The following is a 21,331-nucleotide window of genomic DNA, read 5'->3' as shown; positions in this document are numbered from 1 at the left end:
CTGTTTCACAATCGATTATTAAATAATTTGTTTGGTATAGCGCAATGCTTTGAAACGCCGTGTGTTAAAAATTGTAATAAATATGATATACTTGACATAAAAATGTTCAAACGGGTGTTAACTATATCTTATAAATTGGGTAATTTGTGTCCTAGGTTTGGGTAAGTAATAAATCAATAAGAAATCGCTTAGGCATAACTCGAATTTGGTTATCTCTTTCGCAGAGTTCTTCACTTGCAAAAGTCACATGTACGCTTTTGTAGCAATTTGGCGGATTCAAGCGAAGTCGGTGAAAAAATTGCAGATTTTCACAATATTCCCGCTGAACGTATTAGGAATTTCAGTATAATCGCACATGTCGATCATGGAAAAAGTACTTTGGCAGACCGTCTCTTAGAACTGACCGGTGCGATAGCGCAAAATTCAGGAGCACAAGTTTTAGACAGTTTACAAGTTGAACGGGAAAGGGGTATCACTGTTAAAGCACAGACCGCTTCAATTTTCCACAGCTATAAAAATGAAAAATATTTATTAAATTTAATCGATACACCTGGACATGTGGACTTCGCAAATGAGGTTAAACACAAAAATGTATAATACTTAGTAAGCTATTCTATAACATTGCTGTTGTAATATTTATCAGGTTTCAAGGTCTCTGGCTGCATGCGACGGTGTAATATTATTGGTTGATGCTTGCCATGGTGTACAAGCCCAGACTGTAGCCAACTATTATTTAGCAAAAATGCGTAACTTGGTTATAATTCCAGTACTCAACAAAATAGACATTAAACACGCTAATCCGGAACGAGTGTGCAAAGATCTGCACAACTTGTTTGGAATCGAGCCTAATAGCGTGCTAAAGGTAAGATACAAGGAGATTTGCATAATATTTCAAAGCTTAATTGTTAATATTCAAGATTTCCGCCAAATTAGGAACCGGAATAGGTGCTGTTCTCGACAGCATAATTGAACATATTACACCACCACAAGTGGATCGTAATCCACCCTTTCGTGCTTTAATTTTTGATAGTTGGTTCGACAAATATCGTGGCGCTTTAAATTTAATATATGTGCTAAACGGATCACTGAAGGTTGGGCAAGAAATCCAATCAATGATCACCAAAAAGTCGTATCCGGTTAAAGGCATAACAATATTGAGCCCGAAAGAGTCTCCAATTGAAACAATGTGAGTAGTAGTGTACTTAGTATGATAAGTATAATATATTATATATGTAAGTGATGTAATTTTATATTTAATTTAGTTGATTTTTTTATATCCACAGCTCTGCAGGACAAGTAGGCTTAATTGCTTGTAACATGCGAAATAGTAAAGAATCTGTTATTGGAGACACAATTCATTTGAAAAATGAAACTGTAGAAGCTGCCATTCGATTTAAGCCGCAGCAGCCTATGGTGTATGCAGGCGTTTATCCCGCTGACCAGTCTAAACACGTGGCTTTACGCAGTGCCATTGAAAAGCTAGTTTTAAATGATTCGGCAGTCACAGTAAAAGTCGATTCCAGTCCAGCCCTTGGTCAAGGATGGCGTTTAGGTTTTCTGGGACTACTTCACATGGAGGTATTTTGCCAACGCCTAGAACAAGAACATGCAACGGAACCTATTATTACTGCACCATCCGTTACGTATCGAGTCATTTTGAAGAATCCGAAAATGATAAAACAAATGGGAAAGGAGTGCTTGGAACTTTCGAATGCGGCACTGTTTCCGGAACCTTTCAATGTGAAGGAATACTATGAACCATTGGTGAAAGGTATAATATCTTACATTATGCATTATATATAAAATTATCAATTCTCCACTTTTCAGGCACTATAATAACACCCACCGAATATCTAGGTCAAATAATAAGTTTATGTGTTGATCGGCGGGGTATACAGGAATCATCGATCAACATAGATGATGACCGAATTTTAATGAAATATGTATTGCCGTTAAGTGAAATAATATTGGATTTTAATGATCATTTAAAATCCATAAGTTCTGGTTACGCTAGTTTCAATTACGAAGATCATGGTTATCATCTAACGAATATCGTTCGATTGGATATACACTTAAATGGACGCCCTGTTGAAGAATTCTGTCGCATTGTGCATGTTTCAAAGGCAACAACTATAGCACGAGAAATGGTGGCAAAATTGCAGGAGCTTATACCAAGACAGATGGTGCAAATTGCCATACAAGCCTGTGTGGGGGGGAAAGTGCTGGCACGGGAGACTATAAAAGCATACAGGAAAGACGTTACGGCGAAATTGGTACGTACTTATAATACAAATATATTTATTTATTTAATTTTGATAAATTTTTCATGCTCGTTGCAGTATGGTGGCGATGTTACACGACGCATGAAGCTTTTGAAACAACAAGCGGAGGGTAAAAAGAAAATGCGAATGTTTGCCAATATCCGTGTACCCCACGAGACTTTTATAAAAGTGTTGAAGCGGTAGTGAATAAAAAGTACCAATACTCTGCATAAAAATTATATAATGGATGCAATTTACTGGTGGGTAGTAATTTCAAGAGTTTTACTGTTTGTTTTTATTAAATTATTCAAGTAAGAATACCGTGTGTGGTGTAGTATATTAACCGCTTAAGAGAGGGTAATTTGATCTACAAATTTTGCTTGGTGCATGAAAAAATGTTCGCTCAAGGGAGATGTCCGTCTAATAAAGGTGTCCATTAGGGGAGGTTTCTCTGTAATTAGACCTTAACCTTGTCAAAGTATTAAGATACATTTAGGGATGTATATGGATATATGGATGTTACATGCTTTATTGTGTTAATAGTATGGTTTTCAAGAAATGTTTAGAAGTTAAAATGTGTTTAACGGTGGATGTTGAATATAAGCTGTTTCGGAGGAGGAAAAGTCAAAGAATCTATAAATAGTCAGGTTTTAAACATGAAGTGAAAATCATTTTTGTGTGGTGTAGTATCATAAACCATTCTTAAAATATATTTTACTAAATTTACTTTTGAGCATATAAAAATGGGTGTCCTTTTAATACAAAAGATTAACAAAATCAACGTTATAAGTTACGCTGACGTTAAAGCAATTTTTATTCTCATAAGTCTACTTTGTATTACGAAATCTGTAAATAAATATTTAAATCAAACCATTCATTGACTGCAATATTTAGTGATCTATATATCAAATATATATTGAATATAAGTTCTTAATGTTCGTAGCATTTACTTCTGTGTCATTTCGTGTAGATAAACACCAGTTGTTATCACTGGTATGAAAAGAAACCACAAGCAGTTTCTACAAACAAAAATCTACATAAATGTTTATATACATACGTATATACTTATGTATATAAATGTATTCATACGTTAACTGTGCGATAAGCGCTTTTTATCAATTTTCATGTATTGTCACAGCTGTTACAGGCATTCCCATTATAATTGTGTTTTTTCATTGTTAAAATTGGGTTTAAATTTAAACCAGAATATTACAGAAATAAATAAAATATATTGTAACAACAAAACAATACAAACTCACATACACACACACACAGACAGTTGCACAGCCAAAAACAAACATTTTCACTCACACCAGCATCCAATTGCTTTAGTATTGGCGCACGGAAGAGAATTTCGTGCGTGAGTGTTGTACGTGGCGCTCTTTATCCAATCGGAGACACCAAAAGGCAGTTTTGTTTACAATTTTCGTGAATGCACCAACACTCTGTTATTGTGCAAAACAGCTGGTGGAGCTTTTAATTTGTTGACGTCTCACGAGCACACCAACACCACGAAAGAAACGAATGGCAATTAATTAAAAATATAACAAAGCAAAAATATTTCTTTCGTTTTGATTGTGGCTTTAATCAACCACAAAATTCTCATAAGTTAACATAAGTCTAAAAGAAATTAACTATTTTGTTTTAATTTATGACTTCTGACGTCGATCTAAGCATCAAAAAAATATTGGAACTAAAGAAATCAGAGGCAGTAAATCTTTGCACACACCAACACAAACGCATACAGCGCTGACCTATACAGTTACAACAACCAATACATTGAAAGAAATGTATGCAAGTTTGCGAAGAATGAACAGCCAAACGAAAGATAATAAAGCGATGAAAGCAAGAAGCAAGCTTTTGAATTTTGCTCACCAACAGCACTCTACATACCGCGAATAATTCAATGGACATTAGTTTTTCATATGAGTCTAGTTTGGACTCAAAGATGTGGAAGTCTCAAGTCAAAACTGAAAATAGACTTCTTAATATCCAAGAATAGAGAGAGAGAGAGAGCGCTTAAGGGGTTAGGTGTTTTATTAAAAATAGTCTCCAACAAATTTCATATCGATCCGAGTCGAATTCTAAGAGATAGACCTTTTGTTTATCTCAAAACACAATTCTTTACGTCGGTGAACACGTTTTCTCGAAAAGTTATGAGGCGATTTTGTTCAAATTTTGCACAAATATTTGAAATATCATTATCTAGTTAATAAATGAAGCACTGCAAGATCATTTTTTAACACTTCATGGGAGATGAGGCTGAGTTTTCGGAATTTGTAAATACAATTTCACATGATACGGTTTAAATACGTAGCTTTGATATACTGAATTATTTATATGTAATATATATCGTATGTATTAAAAAAAATATAAAAATACCCAGCCTCTGAATACCACCTAACACCTTAAACACGAATAGAATATCACAAACAATGTGCTACTCTGTACTTCTGTTTGTTCATTAAGACATGTTCTCATAGATAATATTGACAACAAAGTCTTGGGATAATGAACAAATGTCAGACAAAGAGACGATCTGTCACTGAGAATCCCCCAAAATAGCTGACAAAATTACGATTTTTTTTTCGAAAATTTTACTATTGTTATTAACTTTTACTTTAATAGAGTGTAGTATACATTTTATTTAAAAAAGTAAGAATATTTGCAGATAAAGTATTCTGCTTTCCTTAATAGCCCCAATTAAGTAAATATATACAATTTTAGTTGGAATTAGATTTTTTTCTCTTCGACTTCTGAATAAACTATTGAAAAATTAATATGTTGGAAAATAAATAATTAATACCGGAAATGAATTCCGTTTTTGGTTGGCAATTATTTGTGATGAATATATAATATATATAAAAGTATATATGTTTTAAGAAAGTATATACCTTACTAAAGAAATTCAATAAAAATTTCGAAATTTATTTTTCAGTATTTGACAAATATTAAAAAATGCGCAATGGTATTCTATTTCTCAAAAAGTTCGTTATGTCTTTCCCAGATAAGTTATTATCGAGTACTAGTATGCGTCTTCAAATGTAAATACATTATTTAGCTATATTTATTTATTTTTGACATCCGGGAGATCTTATCAAGGTTGTAAACTATTTTGTCACTCTCTTCCAAAAATATATTAACTTTAAACTAATTGAGCTGTAAGGTGTAAAGTATATTTAGGTCAATAATATTAATTTATATTTTTAAAACTCTTCTGTTTTTGGAGCTAGTTTAGCTAAACCACATGTGTATCAACAACAACTTTGGCTTATATTCCGCTCAAAATCAATTGCCTGTAGCAGATAAGCACTTTTCTTTTGATTTCGTTCATGCCTCTGCGCACTTAAACGCCCGTGTAGCGCACTTGTGCAGTTGCTGCGCCCGATATGCGTTTTGTCTGTTCCTTCTTTAATTCAGTCGTTTTGTTTACTTGGTTCGTTCCTGTTCGCTTTGCTGTGCTGTGAAACGTACATGACGAGTAAGCATTTTTGCTCCGTTTATATCGCAACTAGTCGGCCCCAATCGTACGCATACAGTGCAACTTTGCTTAGGACAGTTGGGATCAAATCGAGTTTTGTGACTGTGGGTACCTACAAATAAACAGCTTAAATTTTTTTACTTATCAGCTCGGCTTGCGGTAAACAAATAATCTAAAAATAATAAACTTACTCGTAGAAGTCGAGCGGAAGGTGTCACTTTTGAGAACACAATAAAAAAGAATCGAATATTACAGTGCCTAAATGCACAGCTGATCTGTTTTGGGTAACAACAAAATTGCTTAAGGCCAAACTAAGTTAACTCAAGCAGTCAGTCCTCTAAAGTTTGTTAATTCCGGAAGAATTTAATCAGGTTTGTACACAACAAAGTGCAATTACGCTCGCGTCAAATATCGAAGTTAATTTGAAAATAAATTCTTCATTTAAAGCAAACCCACACTTATATAATATACACATACATCTACATATATAAGTATATATGTATGTATGATTGTATATGTATGATTTTTTGCTCGCAAAATTACAATTGTCACAAATCTTTTTAATTATTTTGCATTATTAAATTAACAAAATTGTAAACCGCAATCGCTTATGAAATGAGCTTCTGTTGGGCAGGTCAGTTCGGGCGCACTATTTACCAACGAAAAAAACATTTCCATTGATATGTTCGAAAATGCAAAGTTGAACAATTTTAAATTGGATTTGTATAGTTTTTAATACAAAACGTTGACGAATAACTTTGAATGGATTGCTGCAAGTGCACATATACACATGCGCACGCAAGTACCAACACAGTGTTAAATATATAGTACATATATATATATACATTGATACGTAAGTACTCGTACAATGACGTTAATAAGTGAATTGTCTGGTGTATATAGATTGCAGTCGTTGAATAACAAAACGCGAAATTTACGGACATTCAATTAGTTACCTGTCTGTGTATGTATGTGTTTGTATTTGTAAGTTTGAGGTTATTATGAAATTAAACATTATTAACTTACAGACGAAGTAATTTGCTCATAAGATATAAGGTCAGTGTTCCGTTACAAGTTCGCAAGGATTACTCATACATGAGTTCATATATAACAAGAAAACTTCCATGAAAAAAAGTCACAACCTCTATATACAATATAAAAAGTTAATCTTAAATTGTGATCCACTTAAATAAACTTGAATATCGTCCGAGGTCTATCAAGCTTTTCGTTCTATTTTAAGGTGTGTCTTTTGGGATCCTTATTAAAACTTAACTTAAGTAATCCAAAGTGTAAAAAAGTGCCCTAAAACGTCTTTTGTCGCATGCGCTTCGGAAATTATTGATGATAGAACAAAAGCATGTTCTACTATACTATATAAAATAAAATATCGCGACTGCTTATTTCTAACTATTATAGTTTTGACACAATAAGCGTTCTATCATTTAAAAATATATTTAAATACCACCGCTAGTAATGAATAAAGTTAAAATACATATACATGTACTTTATTTATCAAAGTTAAAGACCAAATCTAGTGGGCTCATTGATCTTTACTAATGATTAAAGCAGAGCTTTTCCTTATATGTATATTGATATTATCCGAAAAATTGGGTATTTCAACCGTTTTTATTCACTAATGGGTTAGGCACTGCCCTCATAGAGACGAGGGCCAACAATCGTGTTCCACGCCTTACAAGTGGTTTACAGTTAATAAATTTAGTTAAGATTCACATTTTGACATTTTATAACTCAAAATGCGTTAATAAAACATATTAATATTACACGACGAAACGTAATTGTCACGAAACTTTAAGTAACAAAGAATTTTATTTAAAAAAATGTATAAAAGAATAATACATTTTTTTAAATAAAATTCTTTGTCCATTATTTAATTTTCGCAGAGAAGTCTTTGACCAGCGGCCTGCTGAACTTCCGCCTTTTATCTTTATCTATTTTCAGTTTGCATTATAAACGATCATCCTTTTGTTCTGCTGTTTACAATTCATCAAAATACATTTTTTTTTCGGCTTACAAACAAATATGTATAATTCGAAAAAAAAATCTTACTTGAGTTAAGTTACTTTTTTGTTGCGTTTAGGTTTGAGTAAAGTCTTCCATGGCAAATAAATCGAATTTTCCTGACCATGAACAGATAGACAGACAACTGACAACAACAAACATAAAAGGTTGTTTGTGTTGCTTTAATGCCATCCCTCCGGCAGAGATCAGACGAGTACGAAATACATACATGCATACATACATATGTGTGGACGACCTCAAACAAGAAGCCAACAAACCATCCCTACAACAACTTACCGACCAACCGACCGACCGACACAATAACCTAGCAGCTAGTACAGCTGTATACTATGTACGGCACGACTACTACAAGTACCCATGACCTTGAAAATTTCAGCGATACAGTTAAAAGGAAAAACAATAAAAAAAACAAGAAAATGCACTGGCAACTGGCAAGAACCTTGCTCCCCAAAGCAGTAGCAATAGAAACAAACGAAACAAAGCCATTAGAAAGCTCCCAAACTAAGAGATACGAGCTTCGACGGCTGCAGGCATACGACTCTCTTTCGCACCTTTGCAAAGCGCAATGTACTCTTTTCTTCATAGCTGTGTATGTCTGTATGATTGTGTAAGGTTTTGCGGACTATCCTCAATTCTCATTTCAGCAGCAGCAGACACCTTTGAAGAAAACAAATGTCATATAATCAAAACAATGTTTACTGTCACCAAAATATAATATTTCACAGTATCATTTTGTCATAATTGTAAATCAAGAAATTGTTTGAAACGCGACAATAATCCATACAATCGCAAATAGATAAGTTAAATAAGTGAGTTTCTTTTTGTCAAAAAAATGTATCGAAAACATCTACAAAAAACGTACACAAACACCATCAGCTGATTTGAGCATAACATACTGTACATACGAAATATACATACATATATATGTATACAAAAGATAGCTTTCACATGAATTGTGGATTAAATTTTTTTAAATACATAACCTTTATTGCACTGAGGATTAGAATATATATTAGACGTCTCAAAGAATTTCTTAAGGGGATAACTGTACTACACTCTACATATATTTCACCTCAGACGAAAAAAATTCTCTTCAAAAGATTTAAGCGATTTATTAATTATTTTTTTTAATACAAAACAAAAACTTTTTTTAATGCTGTTTTTTTTAATCGTTTTCAAATACTCTTGATTTTCTAGAAATTGCAATTATTCAGACAGTATTATTCCATTCCATTTTATTAAGGGTATATGTAATTCATACTTCACACAAGAGTTATGTACATTGAAAATGTATTAGGTTCTTCCCCGTGCAATACGGGATGGGATAGGGGCAAAGGGAGTATATGAAAAACTGACTCACGAAGAGCGTAGTTATAAATAAACAGCGATTAATTTTTTAAGACTATATTACATTTTATACAAACTATTTTTTGAATGATGTACATGGTCTGGGTTGATTTCGTGGAACAATACCTGCTGGAAGAGCAGAGAGAGAGAAAACTTCTATATTTATAATCCTACGAATTTGTACGCATATTATGGTATTTTTTTATTTGTAAAAATAACAGTTTTCAAGCTGCTACAACAGATCTCCAGGAACACTCCCAAAAAAGGCGTTTTGCGGTGACCACTGAAGTGGATCATCTGATGTAATAAAATCAAAAGATTTCGTTAAAATAATGTATAATCTTGTAATTATTCGAAGGAATGCGCAAAACATTTTTTTACAAAATGGCGCCATCTAAAATAAATCGAATTTAGCCATAACTTTGGCCTTAATTTGTGTATAAAAAAAAAAAGATTTTTGAAAATATAGTTCAGAAGCCTGTGTAAAACTTTGAGACTAATCGGTTCAGCCATTTGGTCACCGACTTTCCAAACACAGATTTGAGAAAAACAAGGTTAAAGATTTAAAATCATTTTAAAATCGACTGACGCGTTGTTTCAATTGTGTGCGTTACTTTTTGATTTTCTAACTAGATGTCACCCCCTTAAAAAAGGTCTAAAAGTTTTTTTTTTAACTATTGTAATTGAACAAAAACCTTCATCCGAGTCCTTGTCAATTGTATCTCGAGCGATAAAATTTCACCAGTTGAATAGCTCTCTTGATAACCGTCTTTGAAAATATGTATATAATACATGTAATCTCTTAAGAATGATTGCAATGTTTCCATATCTTATTTTTGATGTTTTCCTCGTTTTTTTCTTGCCTTTTCCAACGTAGTTTCAGGTTAAACGAAATCAAAAAAGTGAAGGTAAAACATTTGTCGTATTGTTTTTTTTCGCATAAATGCCCACTCTCCTTCGCTTCAATGCTAACAAAAGTGAAAGACTTATGAATGAACGCTGACTTCAAGTGATCTCATCAGATTTAAATTTCCCAAAAAACACACATACTTCCGATATGCCGTCCCAATTTGTCCAAGCGCGAGCAATTTGGAGGTGCAAAGGAGTCTCCCATTGAAGCAGAAACAACAAACGATCACAGTTTTCGAGTCAGAGAAGTGTTTTGTGGATCATCAGCCATTTGATCTAATTGTGGGCGACATTTTGTTAGCTCAGCTCAGCTTCGTTCCAACGTTTTATTGATAAAAGCAATGAATTTTTTACGCCAGCGTTTATTCTTTCCCTATTTGTAGCATTCACAAACATTTACTTATATTTCTGTTGTACACAATACATAGCCCATATGCACGTGTGTGTGTTTGTATGAGCACAAGTGTGATAAGTCAGAGAGTACATTTATTGAAAGCTTTTCCATTTGCCACTGTATTGGAACAACAACAAATATACATATACACGTAATAGGTAATAATCCCAACAACAGCAATGTTGTAGCAATCAAGTTCAAGCATAAAGTACAGCAACAACACCTTCGAGTAGCCACAATATTTATATTTATTGATGTGCATATGTGTGTGTGGTGGGAGACACGACTGACGTACGATATACAGACAGAGGAGGTGTTAATACATGTGGTGAGTGTGTGTGTGCTGAGAGCCATCGAAATTGCTTCGCGCTGGCTGATTGGCGCTAGCTGCGTACATCGCCGAGTCGGACCGTACACGTAGCGCATTGGAGAGGCGACAGCAGCAGCAGAAACAACGGCCCAGCCCGCCACCGACACCATCAGCATTCAAGACAATTCAAAGTAAGCAGTCAACTTAATTACTCAGCCAAACCGAAAGTGAAAATTATCGAAATCGCAGCAGCGAAAATGTGCAATGTTTCGAATTAAATTAAATGAATTAAAACCGAAAGACAATCGACACTTAAGAAAATCGAAAGTGGTAACATTGTGTCAATCAAAAGTTGGCGATAATTTTTCATACAGCTTTCGGTGCCGAATGACGTCCATCCTAGCAACTTGTTTCCTTGTTGTTGTGGCTTGTGTGAAAAAATTTTTAATTATATTTTGACTGTCAAAATACAACGTTCGACCTCGACAGTGCTAGTGAAACCAAAAAGCAACTCCCGTTATTGTTGCGTAGATTTTTCGTTTAATTCTATGCTTTTGTATATTTTTTCATTAAAAAATTGCACATACAAACATAATTTACAAGCGTATCCGTATACATGTATATGTGTATGTCTATGTGTGTGTGTTGCTTTAACACACAATTTCACAATTATTTTTTTTTATCAAAAGTTTTTGTGAAGTAATTTTATTTAATTTCCATTTTGCACATATTCGGTTTGATTTTCGTTCAACTGATACGAAATTATAAAAAATTTCATAAAAATTCGCAACAAAAAGCCACAAATTATGCACCTGTGTCACCATCATCTCATACTCGCTCGCGTATATGTACGAGTATATTATTATATTTGAAGCTAGCGAATTGTGTGTGAGGCGAAGGCAAGAGTGTGTTAGTGTACGTGCCTATACAGATTTGTGTGTATGTATATGGTGCATATACATATATAAAATCATCTGTTAATATGTAGACGTAAATAAAAAGCTGGCAATGTTTGTAAACAAGATCTTTGCAATTATTCTCTTATTCTCTCACTGGCATATCCCACTATGCGCTCAATTTCATTTCGTCTGTTGACGTGACACTACCGTTTTGAAAATGCAACACAGCCCAGCAGACTTACATATATATAATGTCTATTGAGAGTGCTTATGACCATATAATTAAAGCAGAACTTAAAATTAAGATTTTTATTATTTAATTAAAATTATAATTATTTGGACTCGAATAAAAAAATATACTAGCATATATATAAAGAAAGCAGCTTCAAACTAAACGACTACAATTCGGTGGTTCAGTCCAAGATTGTCGGTTTAAGAAAAGGCCCACTTAGCACTCTAACAAAAGTCCAGCCACTTACCGTCAGGGTCACTCTGCCTCCCTTTCTAACCAACCAAATTACAAAATAGGTTATCTTGATTTGCTAAAAGAGTTCTTGCGCCTCTTCTATGAATGAGCGCTATTCAAAATACTTAAACCTTCTAATCCTTACATAACGCTAAGGGAACAAGCAATTTATATTTATTTTAATATTAAGTTATAATAATAAATGTTACCTTTTTGCTTTCAATCTATTCGCATAGATTCTTATTTATTAGTATACATATATATTTTTATTGTAATTACAGGTCGTTATGAGTTTAAGTTTTCTTACAAATAATTACAATACAACAACATGATCAACAGCGCAAACACAGTTGACTTTAATGTGATCAACCATGGTAAGGTCATACTTCCACACGGTTTAGTGCCATTGGACAAATGCAAACTAGTACATACCACGAAAATACCTCAAAGTGGCGGCGAAAGGTTCACTTCATGTGCAATACAAACCTCTATTAAACCTTATACGTACACCATCGATAATAAACGCAGAGCTGATATGCAAAGTGCCGAGACCAAAGAGATTCACATGCAGCCGCAACGTGTACATGTCCAGCATCTGCAAACACATCCGAACTTGCAGAACAATCAATGGTTTTATGATAAGTTTTACAATTTGAACACCGAAAGAGAGAGGACTACGCCAAATGGGTTTATAAGTAAAATAAATCACAACAATAACGTAATTAGAAAAGAAAGTGCCTTTAGTTTAAGTACCAGCAGCAGCATGTGCAGTGTCAGCAATAATAGTAATAACAACAACAACAACAGCAACAATAATAATAATAATAGTAGTAGTAGTAGCTTCCCAAATACTTTCAAAAATGTAGAATGTGATAAGGACTTAGTCAATATTGGAGTGAAAAAGACAGCTCATGAGGTCAGTGCTCATATGGGTTTAACCGATAGGCGCACCACGTCCGTTTATAATACTGATTACCAAGAAAATCCCTTTCACCGCATCGAGGATGTGCACAATTATGCCAAGATGGATCGCTATAGCTATTCGAATGAGAGTAGCAATAGCAGCATGCATGAGGAGGACAATGAGGATGAAGACGGGGAGTTGGATGAGGATTTGGATGACAACAATGATGATGCCGCGACAAACTACGAACGGTACCTGCGGAAAAGCAAGCACTTGGCGGCAATGAAAGTAAAATGCCATGAAGATTTTAATATGCAAATCACCCGATTGGAAACGGAGGAGACTGAATTGAATGTGGATGTAGAGACTGTGCACAAAGTGCAGAATGAAACAACTGAAGTGGCAGTACCTAGTACACCGGACCATCATGCACGCAGACCAATGAATGCTTTCTTGATATTTTGTAAACGTCACAGAGCCATAGTTAAGGAACGTTACAGATCGTTGGAAAATAGGTGAGCATGACAAGCTCTATGAGCATGCCTATGTTGTAACCAACTAATTAAACCTTTTTTTTGAATAGAGCAATCACCAAGATACTTGGTGACTGGTGGGCTTCCTTAGATGCCACTGACAAGAAATGCTTTACAAATTTGGCGCAACAGGTACACTTACTTAACTCAAAATAATCAAAAATAATAATAACATAAAAATATTTTTTTTTTGTCAGAATAAAGACGCATTTTTTAACGCAAATCCAAATTTCAAATGGTACAAGTTGCCCGCTCCGCCCCTACGTACCTTGAACACTCGCCCCGGCAACACTAGCACGGAACCGGAAGATGACATGAAGTCCATATTAAGCGTGCAAAGTGGCGGCGCTATGCTCTCAAAGTATACAAAGAATGGCAACAATCACATTTTTAAACTAGCCGACGAAGCACAAATGGGTGAACTCAGTAATCTATTCAGTGGCGAAAGCGACAACAATAACTGCAATTCGAACCAGAATGCATTGCAGCAGGCTTTGGGCGAGACATCACAGTTTTTGAACGCCTATATGTCACCCACCAGCGGCACAGAGGGTGTGCAATTGAACAAGAATCGTCTCTTAAGTGAGAATAGCTTCTCAAGTAATGGCAGTGAAGATGACATTTTGCATAAGAAATCATCACGCGCGTGCAAAGGAAAAATCTATCAAGAACTTATCAATTCGGGGCAAATTTCAGCGGTTTCAAAGAAATTAAAAACACCCAAATCACAAAGCCACCCCAACGGTTACGCTCATCACACTGTGACTCCTTCCAGCTGTACTAACCTAACTTCGCTAGATAGTTGCAACCAGTTCTCAACCATGTGCACGTCTAGTAATAATATTAAGCAAAATGAAAATTCCTCTTGTGAGGGCTTTCAATCAAATAATGATATGTCAAGTTTCGATTTGGAAGACAAAATTAAGGAGTTGCCAGCACTCAGTCTTGATCTATATTTGCAGCGCAAGCGAAATACGAAGAAGAAAAAGAAATTCACATCGAAGAAACGCCATTCAACCAATGCAGGGCATAACAAAAACTCAGGTTCATTAAATGTACCGCAAATGCCAACCGTCTCGTGTCCGAACAGGAGTCGGGAAGCACCGCCACAGCAGGCTGTTGGCAGTCAGAAACGTAAAGCGAGAAAAGAGAGTATCACCAGACGCGACGTTACTGTCATCGAGAAAGAGATTGCATCTGTTATTCCATTGGCTAAGAATTTCAATACCATAAACGGCTGTTATTACTTCAACGCATCGCCCGATGCGACAATATCAAAGTGTCTGCCATTTGGCGAGATCACAAACTCCACGGCTACAACGGGAGCAGACAATCAACGGGCCGACGTCAACGTTTTTGGCAATTTATGCAATGATAATTCGTCTACCTCAGACTTACTCATTCTGGCCGAGGTCGCTGCAAATCGCACCGAGCTAACAAATTAAACAGTAATCGATTATCATTGTACTATTCACTAACACAACCATATAAGCACCAAAAAGAAATTGTATCTTAAAAATGCAACTTGTTGCATTTAATCACATATGCTTAGTTTGTAGAAATAATAAAAAAAATTGTTATTGTTTTCAAAAGTTATATTTAATACCATTAGCATAAAGTCGGAAATAAAATCTTAATTATATTGTATTTTCACAAACTGTTGCGTACGAAACTTTTCTTCAAATCAAATGCTTTTATGTACCTGTAACCAACAATCTTCATGGAAATTCTAGTTGACAGTTCTGAGGCGGATAAAGATCCAGATTCGTTAAAGTAGACTCAACTGCCAGTTTTTTCGAAACATCAAGACACTTGAGATCAGTTAACTACGTAGATGATAGTATCTTGTTATATATATATATATTTGGCGTAGGAACCGCTTTAAGCGATTATAGCCGAATCCACCAGAGCGCGCCACTCATTCCTCCTTTTTGCTTTTTGGCGCCAACTGGAAACACCAAGTGAAGCCAGGTCACTTTGCACTTGGTCTTTCCACCGGAGTGGAGGTCGTCCTCTTCCGCGGCTTCCTCCAGCGGGTACTGCATCGAATACTTTCAGAGCTGGAGTGTTTTCTTCCATCCGTACAACATGACCTAGCCAGCGTAGCCGCTGTCTTTTTATTCGCTGAACTATGTCAATGTCGTCGTATAAATCGTACAGCTCATCGTTCCATCGCCTGCGGTATTCGCCGTTGCCAATGTTTAGAGGACCAAAAATCTTGCGCAAAACCTTTCTCTCGAAAACCCCAAGAGTCGTCTCATCGGATGTTGTCATCGTCCACGCTTCAGCGCCATACATCAGGACGGGAATAATGAGCGACTTATAGAGTTTGATTTTGGTTCGTCGAGAGAGGACTTTACTTTTCAATTGCCTACTCAGTCCAAAGTAGCACCTGTTGGCAAGAGTGATTCTGCGTTGGATTTCAAGGCTGACATTGTTGGTGTTGTTAATGCTGGTTCCCAGATAAACGAAATTATCTACAACTTCAAAGTTATGACTGTCAACAGTGACGTGGGAGCCAAGACGCGAGTGCGCCGACTGTTTGTTTGATGACAGGAGATATTTCGTCTTGTCCTCATTCACCACCAGACCCATACGCTTCGCTTCTTTATCTAGTCTGGAAAACGCAGAACAAACGGCGCGGTTGTTGCTTCCGATGATATCAATATCATCGGCATACGCCAGGAGCTGTACACTCTTGTAGAAGATTGTACCCTCTCTATTTAGTTCTGCAGCTCGTATTATTTTTTCCAGCAATAGATTGAAGAAGTCGCACGATAGTGAGTCACCCTGTCTGAAGCCTCGTTTGGTATCGAACGGCTCGGAGAGGTCCTTCCCGATCCTGACGGAGCTTTTGGTGTTGCTCAACGTCAGCTTACATAGCCGTATTAGTTTTGCAGGGATACCAAATTCAGACATCGCGGCATAAAGGCAGCTCCTTTTCGTGCTATCGAAGGCAGCTTTAAAATCGATAAAAAGATGGTGAGTATCGATTCTTCTCTCTCGGGTCTTTTCCAAGATTTGGCGCATGGTGAATATCTGGTCCATTGTGGATTTTCCAGGTCTAAAGCCACACTGATAAGGTCCAATCAGTTCGTTGACGGTGGGCTTTAGTCTTTCACACAATACGCTCGACAAAACCTTATATGCGATATTGAGGAGACTTATACCACGGTAGTTGGCGCAGATTGTGGGGTCTCCCTTCTTATGGATTGGGCAGAGCACACTAAGATTCCAATCGTCAGGCATGCTTTCTTCCGACCATATTCTACAAAGAAGCTGATGCATGCACCTTATCAGTTCTTCGCCGCCGTATTTGAATAGCTCGGCCGGTAATCCATCGGCCCCCGCCGCTTTGTTGTTCTTCAAGCGGGTAATTGCTATTCGAATTTCTTCATGGTCGGGTAATGGAACATCTATTCCATCGTCATCGATTGGGGAATCGGGTTCGCCATCTCCTGGTGTTGTACTTTCACTGCCATTGAGCAGGTCGGAGAAGTGTTCCCTCCATAATCCCAGTGTGCTCTGGACATCCGCTACCAGATTACCTTCTCGGTCCCTACATGATAATGCTCCGGTCTTGAAACCTTCTGTTAATCGCCTTATCTTTTCATAAAATTTTCGAGCATTACCCATGTCGGCCAGCTTTTCAAGCTTTTCATACTCACGCATTTCGGCCTCTTTCTTTTTACGTCTGCAAATGCGTCTCGCTTCCCTCTTCAGTTCTCGATATCTATCCCACCCCGAACGTGTTGTGGTCGATCGCAACGTTGCGAGGTAGGCAGTCTGTTTTCTCTCCACTGCGGAACGACAATTCTCATCGTACCAACTGGTTTTTTGGCGTTGCCGTAGACCAATTGTTTCGGCTGCAGCGGTATGCAATGAGTTTGAGATGCCGTTCCACAGCTCCCTTATATCGAGATGCTGATGAGTGCTCTCAGAGAGCAGGAGTGCAAGTCGAGTAGAAAATCGTTCGGCTGTCGGTTGTGATTGCAGCTTTTCGACGTCGAACCTTCCTTGTGTTTGTTGACGGGCGTTCTTTGCTGCACAGAGGCGAGTGCGTATCTTTGCTGCTACTAGATAATGGTCCGAGTCAATGTTTGGTCCTCGGAGCGTACGCACGTCTAAAACACTGGAGACATGTCTTCCGTCTATCACAACGTGATCGATTTGGTTGCGCGTGTTTCGATCAGGGGACAGCCACGTTGCTTGATGAATTTTTTTATGCTGGAATCTGGTACTACAGACAACCATATTTCGGGCCCCAGCGAAGTCGATCAGCCTCAGGCCGTTTGGCGATGTTTCGTCATGGAGGCTGAATTTTCCGACTGTTGTGCCAAAGACACCTTCTTTACCCACCCTGGCGTTAAAATCGCCAAGTACGATTTTGACATCGTGGCGGGGGCAGCGCTCATAGGTGCGTTCTAGGCGCTCATAGAAAGCGTCTTTGGTCACATCGTCCTTCTCTTCCGTTGGGGCGTGGGCGCAAATCAGCGATATGTTGAAGAACCTCGCTTTTATGCGGATTGTGGCTAGACGTTCATCCACCGGGGTGAATGCCAGGACTCGGCGACGGAGTCTCTCTCCCACCACAAATCCAACACCAAATTTGCGCTCCTTTATATGGCCGCTGTAGTAGATGTCACAAGGACCCACCTTCTTCCGTCCTTGTCCCGTCCATCGCACTTCTTGGACGGCGGTGATGTCAGCCTTTAGTTGTATGAGGACATCAACCAGCTGGGCAGAGGCACCTTCCCAATTAAGAGTCCGGACATTCCAGGTGCATGCCCTCAAATCATGATCCTTAGTACGTTTGCAGGGGTCGTCATCAAAAGGGGGGTTTCTCATCCGAGGCTCGGTGTTTGTTTTCATTGGGGAGATTTTTTTATGTGGTGGGTCCCAAGCCCTACACACAACCGCACAAGCGGGCTTCGCCTTCTCACTTTAGCTCGCCTCCAAACGGATGTCTGTTAGCTACCCAGGGGATACTTGGTCTAAAACCGGAAGTCGTGAGCTGCTTGAGTCATATGCAAAAGAATCGTTCCTGGCCACTCCCAAGTGAATGGCAATCAGAAACTTTCCTCACTTGCGTGAACTTCTACATATGACCCCATCCCTTGTTACTGTTGTTATTTATTTCCGATGTGCAAATTCATATCATCGTTCAAATGGAGCGTATCCAAACCTCTTATGAGTAGTGGACATATATATTTTCTGTAAAATTCAATGCTACTTCTATCTTTGAATTGACATTTTACCGTGCTATGAAATTTGTTAACCCTCTCATGCCCGAATTAAAATGGGCGGAGTTAACAATTTTTTTGCACAGATATATATTAGTCTTAACTCAGATATGAAGTGATACAAATTTCAAAGTCCTTTGTATCCTGGTTCATTAGTTACAGGCTGTTGCCTATAGGTAACAATTAATTTTTTAAAAATAAACTAAACACTTTTCTTATGACTATTTTTTTTAATAACTCTCTTATCTATATTTATTGATATAGTTCACTTTGTTTTAAAATAAAACAATTATTTTTATATTTTCTTTATTACAATTGTACCTAGTATACAATGATTAAATACTAACAACAATTCAATTCTAATAACTTAAAAATAATAATTAAAAGCTAAATGTTAGAGAAATTCATTTGATTCTACAGTTGCCTTGTTAAGTCTGAAGGTCTCTTACGTTTCAGTCGGTTTTCTCGTTCAGCAGTACCGATGAGTCTGGATGCCTCTTCATTTACATGGTGTATAAGCCTCATTTCGTGACTCTTTGCAAGTTTGTTTATTTCGTTTACTACTGAATTCACACCAAGATCACGGTGAAGGTCAGCAGATCTAACATACCAAGGAGCATATACTTCTTAGTACCTTATTTGGATTTTTATGTTTTTGAACAGTTATTGTATAACCATTTTGTATAACTTTTTTCGCGAAACCGATTTTGACAATCCCACTCTGCGGAGAACGCATTATGAATGAATACGTGCACAGCTCATAACAGAAAATGTAACTGTAAGCTTGCACAACACATAAGTGTACATAATTGAAAAAACCGCTGGTCTAAAAAATTTAAATAACAATTACAAGCCGGTAAGTACAATGTTGCCTCAATCAAATCACTTGGATGCTGTATACGGTCATAGTTCTCTTACGATAGTCACCGTAGTTCCACATCGGTTATTGGTTGTACGCATCTCCGAGAACAAAAAAGGGCTAACCCGGAGGATGACATGAGGAATGCCCACGATCTCTCATTGGGTCATATCCTGCATAAAATATTGGGCATGAGAAATATGTAACCGTTTAGTAAAGAAAAATGTTTCCATTACATGCATATTTCGACAGGGATACACTGATCGAATTACTTGTCATTTAAATGTCTTAAATATATTCGTCATTATACTCGTATTCTAACATCATTCAGACCTCGAATACGTTATACAAAGCATAAAACTTATACTTTTATTTGTAACAGGTAACTAAACCGACAAACTTTGTGAGTTAAATTTATTCCTACATTTATTCACACATTATTAATAAGTTATCATCCGATTTAATACCTAATTTCATGTGAATATTTTCTTAATATTTAATTGGATTGTAATAGAAAGAGACAAAAATACTTATTGAATGTGAATTTTGGTAAAGCCATTTAGAACTTTTATACGAAATCACATTCACCAATTAATTACAATTTTATGGTTTCTAATGCTAAAAAAATTAATTAATGTATATTAATGATGTCGCCAATATGTATGAATTGCAAGTCGCCAATATGTATGAATTGCAAGTCTAGAAGTAAAGAAGAGCTAAGTTCTAATGGAGATGGGAAATTAAATACTCTCGCCATTCGGAAGAATGTTACGATTTAAAGGTCCTACAAGATATTTATTATAAAATATTCGGACATTACTCTTCTTTCTTGACGAGATTATGGACCGATGACTCAGATTTCCATAAGTGATCTCATATCATCAGTGAAAGATGGGGAATATACTAAATATATTCGAATATATACATGTATATATATCTAATTCGACCTCTGATCTTTTATACAGTTGAACTTCCACAACTCGAACTTCAATAACTCGAAGTTCTTCATAACTCGAACCCTTGGCAACAGAAGTCTCATTTCATACAAATTATATTCCTAATTCGAAAACTCTCTAACTCGAAGTTTTTTTGTGGATTATGGCGATTTGAATTAGTAAAGTTCAAATGTATTTCTCAACCTTACCTTCATCGGGGTTTACGTACGAACCTTGGCCATTACATATGTAGGTACAACGGACTATTAAAAATTAATTTCTATGTATTTTGAAACTTGTTGTTTTTAATATTATTAAGGTATTATGTTCGTTTTGCGCCAAAACATCCGAGTGAATATTGCCTCAAGTAGTTGTGTTCACTATTTTAATAATTTCGAACACACTCAGAGAAAAACCCCTCACCACGAATCAACCATTTTCAGTTTCAAGCATTTGAATATAAAAAACGTATAGGTTAACACAACGTGTATTCAACAAAGTGAACTATGTATTTGACATACCCAGTTTTGACAATAAAATAGTAAACAATTCATGTATTTGTTTACATTAACCCGTCTTTTTTATATTGAACAATATAATATATATTGATAAAATTGTTTGCAATTTGTCAGTTGGAGCACAAAACCTTAGTAAATTGCTTCCATGAGTTGTTTTGCATAAGCAGAAAGTATTCGACATTTTCTTTTATTCATTTAAAAAAAAAATTTTTTTTGGTTTGAAATTTGTTAA

The 21,331-nt window shown here is 36.3% G+C and overlaps 1 protein-coding gene across 7 annotated transcripts; it reads left to right on the top strand.

The window, feature by feature from the left end:
• Window positions 1-15,201, top strand: LOC105215383 (serine/threonine-protein kinase pakD). 7 transcript variants are annotated; one of them, XR_851891.3, is made up of 8 exons: window positions 1-161; window positions 225-576; window positions 644-862; window positions 918-1,186; window positions 1,284-1,771; window positions 1,828-2,273; window positions 2,340-2,521; window positions 12,389-12,611. XR_851891.3 is itself a non-coding variant. In XM_011189269.3 (4 exons), exons 2-4 carry the CDS (start codon window positions 12,436-12,438, stop codon window positions 14,987-14,989), a joined length of 2,421 nt encoding a protein of 806 aa, XP_011187571.2. In that variant the 5' UTR covers window positions 2,381-2,521; window positions 12,389-12,435; the 3' UTR covers window positions 14,990-15,201. The 7 variants fall into 7 exon arrangements, 6 of the variants coding, with proteins under 6 accessions (XP_011187571.2, XP_028898194.2, XP_011187570.2 ...); XM_011189269.3 differs by lacking the exons at window positions 1-161; window positions 225-576; window positions 644-862; ... (1 more) ...; window positions 1,284-1,771; window positions 1,828-2,273 and adding exons at window positions 13,595-13,676; window positions 13,742-15,201 and having other exon boundaries at window positions 2,381-2,521; window positions 12,389-13,526; XM_029042361.2 differs by lacking the exons at window positions 1-161; window positions 225-576; window positions 644-862; ... (2 more) ...; window positions 1,828-2,273; window positions 2,340-2,521 and adding exons at window positions 5,614-5,742; window positions 13,595-13,676; window positions 13,742-15,201 and having other exon boundaries at window positions 12,389-13,526.
• Window positions 15,202-21,331: the final 6,130 nt, after the last annotated feature.

This window comes from Zeugodacus cucurbitae, chromosome 5 (genome assembly GCF_028554725.1).
Source record: "Zeugodacus cucurbitae isolate PBARC_wt_2022May chromosome 5, idZeuCucr1.2, whole genome shotgun sequence".
Lineage (NCBI taxonomy): Eukaryota > Metazoa > Arthropoda > Insecta > Diptera > Tephritidae > Zeugodacus > Zeugodacus cucurbitae.
This window is presented reverse-complemented; position numbering and strand designations above follow the sequence as displayed.

What these genes read in the sequence shown, in the direction of transcription:
- LOC105215383 (XM_011189269.3), top strand. Translation starts at nt 12,436, where the DNA reads ATGATCAACAGCGCAAACACAGTTGACTTTAATGTGATCAACCATGGT. An exon ending in TACAGATCGTTGGAAAATAG is followed by an intron (nt 13,527 to 13,594) that starts GTGAGCATGACA and finishes TTTTTTGAATAG; the next exon opens with AGCAATCACCAAGATACTTG. An exon ending in TTACAAATTTGGCGCAACAG is followed by an intron (nt 13,677 to 13,741) that starts GTACACTTACTT and finishes TTTTTTTGTCAG; the next exon opens with AATAAAGACGCATTTTTTAA.